This window comes from Cupressus sempervirens, chromosome 3 (assembly GCF_028749045.1).
Source record: "Cupressus sempervirens isolate cs-2001-9-10 chromosome 3, ASM2874904v1, whole genome shotgun sequence".
NCBI classification, from domain to species: domain Eukaryota; kingdom Viridiplantae; phylum Streptophyta; class Pinopsida; order Cupressales; family Cupressaceae; genus Cupressus; species Cupressus sempervirens.
In genome coordinates this window covers 353,452,904-353,459,572 of record NC_143120.1, presented here as the reverse complement: position 1 = coordinate 353,459,572, position 6,669 = coordinate 353,452,904, and the positions used below count along the sequence as shown (strand labels likewise).

Genomic DNA, 6,669 nt, shown 5'->3' with positions numbered 1-6,669 from the left:
AATTGGCCCATCCAGGATTTAAAGTAGTTTGTACTTGACCTTTATTCATAAGCTCGTAGGGCATGTTACATCTCAGCCTTTAGGCCATGAACACCTAAACCTTACGAGAAACTCCATTCAGTTTCTTGGGTACCAGGTGCATTCCTTTGCATATGCTAAAGCACATAATTGTCTCCAATCCTATATAATGAGAAGAAGTGTCCCCGCTGCTACAATGAAAACTAAACATTCAAAATTACTTGGTGAACTCTACTTTCTTCACTTCACACCTATGATTTAGTGGCACTTAGCAAGGCTGGCAATGCTCCGTTTTTATTTCCTTTATCATGTGCATCTTACTAATGAAACAACCTAACTATTGTTTGTAACTAAGATAAGCAAACTGTATTATCTTCTTTGTCTCAAAAGCCTGACTTAATAGAAAATCTGTTAAAACTTAATATGCATGCACCGGGAAAAGCATATAATTCAAAGATAAGAAGCATATTTTACATCTTTAAGTTGCATGTTGAAAATCAGACTAACGAACTCGTCATTTGCACTAAAGTTACAATGGATATATCTGAATCAAAATTTGTCAATCAAATTGGACCGACAGGTTTGAGTTGAGAGATCAGCCCAATTTGAATTAACAATTGTTTGTCTTAACATACAATGTGAGAAACAAGAAAGGTAAATGCACTGATCCTAATTACTGATATGGCATAAAAGTAAACAATAATAGTTGCAAATTATAAGCATTGTCAAAACAAGATAACAATGAACAAATCAACAAATTAAATCTTGAAACAACAGCCACAACAATGAATTGAGCAGTAACGATGACAGAGACAGCAAAGAAAACGCCTGTCAATAAAACACATGAATATGTCTATCCAAAAGACATTTACAACATCTCTGCAATATCATACACCTCTCTGCAATACCATCCACCTGCAGATAGGTAATACATGTTTTTAGCATAATTCAACCAGATGCCAAATGAAATATATTTAGTTGCATTGCATTGCATCATCATTACAAGTGGAGAATGACTTACCATAGCATGGTATAATATCAATCTCTATCAATCAACAACCTTTGCAGTTCATCACGACGCTTCTCCAAATCCTAGCATCGAAATACAAATATGAATTGGGTTTTTAGTTAGTCATATTTGACATCAAGGGTGATGATTATCTAAGGATTAAAATAGAATTTAAAAACTACTCCTATGCAGCTCCACTTATGTATATATGACTATAGACAGTCATGTTTATAACCAGATTAGCATATGAACAGCTAGATATGGCCACTATGACACCCATTTATTGCAATTTGTAACCCGGGATTCAAGGCCAACAACAAGACTCGTTTGTTATCCCTACTCAAAAAAAAAATACAATTAACAGAGGTCGTATGCCTTTTCTCGCAAGAAAACTCCAATCCAAATTTCTTTACAATAAAATCCATCTTGCGGTGTATTCCATATAAAATAGAGCTACACACAGGCATGCCAATTGCCAAAAATGTTCACTTTTAAATTCACCGAGAAGGATTTCTGTTAGGTCTCACAACTCTTAAGAGATGAAGTTCCCCGAAGCACATTTTGGGAACATTAATTAAACATATATTTCATACCACAGCATTCTAACTTTGACAGGTAGAAAGTTGGAAACTATAATGATGAACTAGAATATGATAAAATTAAGAGCCATCATTTTAATAGAGAATGTAGTTTACTTTAGTAAACTCAACCTGCTTCTGTTACAAGTAGCTCGTGAGATTTTTTCATTTTGTATTCATTATTTCAAAAAAAACAAGAGATTCTTCTCCTACTGAAACATCAGAAATTATTTTCATAGATTCTTACCTCCAAATCTTTGGCTGCTTGTTCTCTTGAACTTGCTTTGCTTAAATGTTTACGCTTCAAAGACCCACAGCACAGTATTCCCTGTTGCATTCAAAATCAAAATGAAGTTATAAGCAGTGGCAAAATATACTCGCATAGTAGCAATAGCTTAGCTGTCAATACAAATTTGCGCTAAGTGGAATTGAAACCAGACCCCAATAACATAAACGACTCCACAAGCAAGGAGCAGGTAGCTTGCAATGTCCTGAAAAAGAGCCAATATCTGTTTCTCCCCATTAGTATCAGAGAGAGCTTTCGTCATTACAGCAACACTGCATGTAGAAAACATTATCATTTAAAATCAGTTCACTGCTGTTTCCAAATATTGTGGTGCAGAATCATGCGTCTATATAATCACTAGCTGGGATGACAATGTATTTTGACATTTTGTTTAAATCCAAACAAACGTTGAACATCAAGTGCAAAATTTCAATGTAAAACATAAGAAACTTTGGGGATGTCAAAATGGGAAAGAAAATACACTATACAATTAAATGCAGGAAAGGTCAATGCAGCTCCTTCTGGATTTGATTGTGTGCAGTGTTTTTGCATCAACGTTTCGAATCACACTCTGTGATTCATCATTGGGATGAGAAAAGCAAGAGGAAACAAAAAGATGAACTATTGCAGACCAGGCCATGAATGTATCTCCTGATCTCAATGAACCATAGTTGATAAATACTCTCCAGCCTTTGATGAATCAATTATTCAAAATGAGAGTCAAGGGCAACTTTATGGAAGTAAGGAAGTATAACCATTCATAGAGAAACAAGATGAGATTAATTTCTGGTAGCTCCAAGGGAAGAAAGTGATTATGGGCATGTGTTGGATGAGAATTAAAAAAAATCCAGATCATAAGAGAAAGGATGCAAACTGATATTGGTTAATCGGGCATTATGACAATTTAACTATGCTCACAAACATGGGTTCAAACTAAGAAACACAGGTTTCAAAATTTTACTAATTCTTGCATGTACAAAAATAATAATTTAATTTTTGTTATTACTCCACAAAAGCCAATTCAGTATTGATCAATCTTATACAAGTAGACAGACATGTCAAATTCAGATATGATGTTACGAGTCAAGGCAACATTTAATAAATGGCAACAATGTCTTGGAATATAAAATATTCATCAAAAAACATATTTAACACCTGAACTACGGACTGATTGAACAAAAATACATCTCAATGGGAGCTCATGGTGACTGACAGACGACCAAATAATTAGAGTCACATGTTGAAATGGCTGTTGGATAATGGACATGAATAGTTTAGTATTTCCAGAAAAAGTTTAGCAGATTCCGTAGGTGGTTTACTGCAGGTCAAGATGCACCCTAAAAATTTCAGTATTTTGTTGAACAGCTTTCAGAATGAAACTGCCCCTGCCCCCACCATATAGAAAGGGAACTCAAAAACAATAGATGTTAGTACAAGGTATACCCTGTTCCAGCAACTATTTTCAGGTGCGCGGTTTGCTGATATATTCCAATTTCAAATGCCACTTCAGATAATTTCCTTTCAATTTGTGAGTATCCCAGACCTCCTGCTTCAAAGAGTTTGTAGGTCTAAATTAGAACTTGTCTTGTGAATAAGAATATATGTGAGAACCAAGTGTTCCCTGGTGAGAGGTAGCTTTTGTTGTGATGTAGTATTTTTAACTGAAACCTCTTGAAATTCAATACAAGCTTTCTTGCCAAACAAAATAAAAAGTACGAATGGTTTGTCTTGGTTTCTATATTACACATTCTTTAAGAAATAAATATCCATGCCCTTTCCTTGCTCAGGAACTTTAAAGTTGTGGCATGTTTTGACAGATTCAAAATAAAAAGACAAATCACAATCAGGATGGATTTTTTCTGGTTTCAAGGAACATGTCTCAGGTGCACAACTATTAACAAGGAAAAATATTAAAACTAGATTTTTTTAATCTCCAAACATTCAAAAATCAGATTTAAAGATTGGTTATTTAGAATTTGTAAGACTAGCCACAATAAATAAATCCTCTCACAGCTTCATAAGTTAATTTTGAAAGCAAGCTTTAACAACTAAGTTTTACAGGGCCTTTAGTTTAAATCTCAAAGACATCCTGAAAAATAAGCATTATATATTTATTCTTAGAACATTTGAAGATTAATTCTTAAAATTAAAAAGTAGCCCTTCAAGAATTCATCCTGCAAGATTTAAGATTAATTCTAGAAAAAAAAAAAGCATTTGAGAATTGATCCAGCAAGATTAAGAGACTAATTCTTGAAATTTTCAAAGTAATCTGGAATTGATTTTGTTATGTGTGAAAATTAGTTCTGAAATTATTAATATACTAATTCTCGTTAGCTAAAAAAAATCCATTTTCTAAACTAAAAACTAGTCTCTCAACATTTCAAAATTGGTTCTCTAAAACTTAAAAAACGAGCAGAGCAACAGATGACTTACAAAATTATAAGCATGCCTCTTCCCACCCAGTACTGTAGAACCTGCAGTCACTCCAAACATAAACTCAGGTCAACAACCTCCAAACACAGAACAAAGGTCAAACATTTAACTATTACGAAATAAATTCTCGTGCCAAAAGAAATTTTAAATCATTTATTTTGTAAAGTTTTCCCTAAAGATCGGTGTGGGATTTTAAGAAAAAAGCTAGGTTTTAAATTCAATTTCTATGTATCAGCGTGAAAATTGTTAAAATTGAACACGGGAATCAGGATTCAAATATAGTAAAAGAATCAAATTCTAAGTTGCGAGGTTAATCCACTAAGATTTTTGAAGTACACTTACTCGCCAGAACTTCAAAATTCGTTCCCACTCAGTTTCTGCCACCACCAGAAACAGGGCAATAACAACAGCATAACATTTCAGGATGCCGTCAAATACCTGTTCATAAACGCACAAAAAAAGGTTGAACTGCCAGCCTTAAGCGAATGTAACCAGACTGCTAGATGGAACCATAAAAAGACATTTTCTCAACAAAAAATCTTTTAATGCCCGTAACTTAAATGAATTAGAAAATTATTAAACTAAAATCTGACATAGCTTTTGCCCCGAATTGTTTTCATCAAAACACTTGCGCTTCTCAAGACTCAAGATTTTAAGTTTTGTGAAGGAAAATAAAATATTTTTTAATACAAAACCAACACCAGTGAAGCCTGAGACATCAAGCCCTAAAAATATCACCAACTGATTGCGATAGAACATTGTCAAAAATTTAACAAAATTCAGCGATAAATATAAAAAGATTGATATAATTTTTTATTTATCAAAACTGAGGAAACCTGAAATCTTTCAGCAGGAAGGACATTTTTTTCAAGCGCAATCGAATTCTCAATCAACCATTTGTCTAAAAAGAAAGTATTCGCGAATTTTACAGGTGTGCAACCAATGCACTTTCACGTATCATCAAATGGAAATGTAAAAGGGAAAGATCAAAAGAATATTTGATGAGGCGAGACACATTGACGAAGTGAATACGATAAAATTAGGGTTCTCATTGACTTTAAGATGCGAAATTTTAAACTAGACGAGGATGGAACACATTTTACCTTTCAGGCAATCGACTTCCATAACTTGCACTTCCACACAGACGAGTACAGCAAATAATTTTAACACGGCTTTATTTACACAAATATCTTCAGTTTAAAACACAGGGTTGTAAACATCCATGCCGATAAAAAGTTTTAGGCAACATTGCCTGGAAAATTAAAACCGCATAATTTTTTTTGGATCACCCTCCATGATCCGTCATTAAGACAAGCGAAACAAATGATATATGATATGAGGATTGCTGAGTGAGATCAACGAACATTTTCAGTTTAGAGCCTAAAATATTAAAAAACCAATTATGCAAGGAACAATATAAAACAAGCCTTGCCGTGCAAAAATCAAAATTGCAGGAAAATAATCAAAAGATTGCCTATAATTTCTTTTAAATGTTGAATAGACTCTAAAAACAAACTCTTTTCAGGAAATCCAACGAATTTCGAAGACTTTGCCGAAGCCTGAAATCAGAGCAGAGATCGTTACTTACGTTTGAGCCGTCTTTGAAGGAGCGAACCGCAGAAAACACGTTGACAACCACACACATAAGTGCGCAGAGAACCGTAATGACACTGAAGCATTTGCACACCACAAGAAAGGGATCCACACGGGCCAGATAATTTGCGCGCCGCTTGATTTCTGCAGCCTCCTCATCTGTAATGTCCACGATATTTTGAATCTGCGTCGGCAGCTGCTGCCGCTCCTGTTGATGTTGTTGAACTTCTTCGTCTCGACTCATTGTTCAAACGATTAATCTGTATTTCTTCCTCTAAAAACAAAATCCCTTTGTTTTCTTTCTCTGTTGTTTTGACACGAGTTACAGGTTCGATTCCAGAAATAGAAAGACCAGGAGAGGGTTGATGTACGCTGAATCGAAAGGGCTCTGTTATAATTTTTTAATTATTGCGGGTTCGAATCTCCCCGTTGAAAGAAATCTCAATTACGATGAATACAGAGTGTAGTTGTGACAAGTGGAATAAACCTCTTATACATTGTCTGCCCACCTGCCATTCCTCATATTTGACTGAGGTTTTGGCATTTGCTACACTTGTCCTTCTCTAATGCCTTAGCTGTGACTAACTGGGACAGCATCAACGAGTTTTATATCTCCTTAAGAAATCTGCTCCCTTACTTCTTTACCTGAAAATTCACGTCATTCTCAGTTAGTTTTGTTTTTGTTTTGAGCGAAACACTTGAGATATGTCTATAACAATAAATGTTATAATACAGTTCCATGTGAATTTAGA

The 6,669-nt window shown here is 34.5% G+C and overlaps 1 protein-coding gene across 1 annotated transcript; it reads right to left on the bottom strand.

Annotated features, from left to right (window-relative positions):
* Positions 1-535: 535 nt before the first annotated feature.
* Positions 536-6,382, bottom strand: LOC149566439 (vacuole protein). The gene is made up of 7 exons (XM_089819795.1): positions 5,913-6,382; positions 4,667-4,762; positions 4,325-4,365; positions 2,046-2,163; positions 1,853-1,933; positions 1,040-1,110; positions 536-933 (listed from the first exon to the last, which is right to left on the bottom strand). Exons 1-6 carry the CDS (start codon positions 6,159-6,161, stop codon positions 1,057-1,059), a joined length of 639 nt encoding a protein of 212 aa, XP_089675921.1. The 5' UTR covers positions 6,162-6,382; the 3' UTR covers positions 536-933; positions 1,040-1,056.
* Between the last annotated feature and the right edge of the window lie 287 nt (positions 6,383-6,669).

Excerpts from the sequence above, each read along its gene's own strand:
- LOC149566439 (XM_089819795.1), bottom strand. The coding sequence starts at position 6,161 with ATGAGTCGAGACGAAGAAGTTCAACAACATCAACAGGAGCGGCAGCAG. Across the intron at positions 4,366-4,666 it reads GAATTTTGAAGTTCTGGCGA|GTTCTACAGTACTGGGTGGG; the intron begins GTAAGTGTACTT and ends GAGTGACTGCAG. Across the intron at positions 1,111-1,852 it reads AAGCAGCCAAAGATTTGGAG|GATTTGGAGAAGCGTCGTGA; the intron begins GTAAGAATCTAT and ends TTTCGATGCTAG.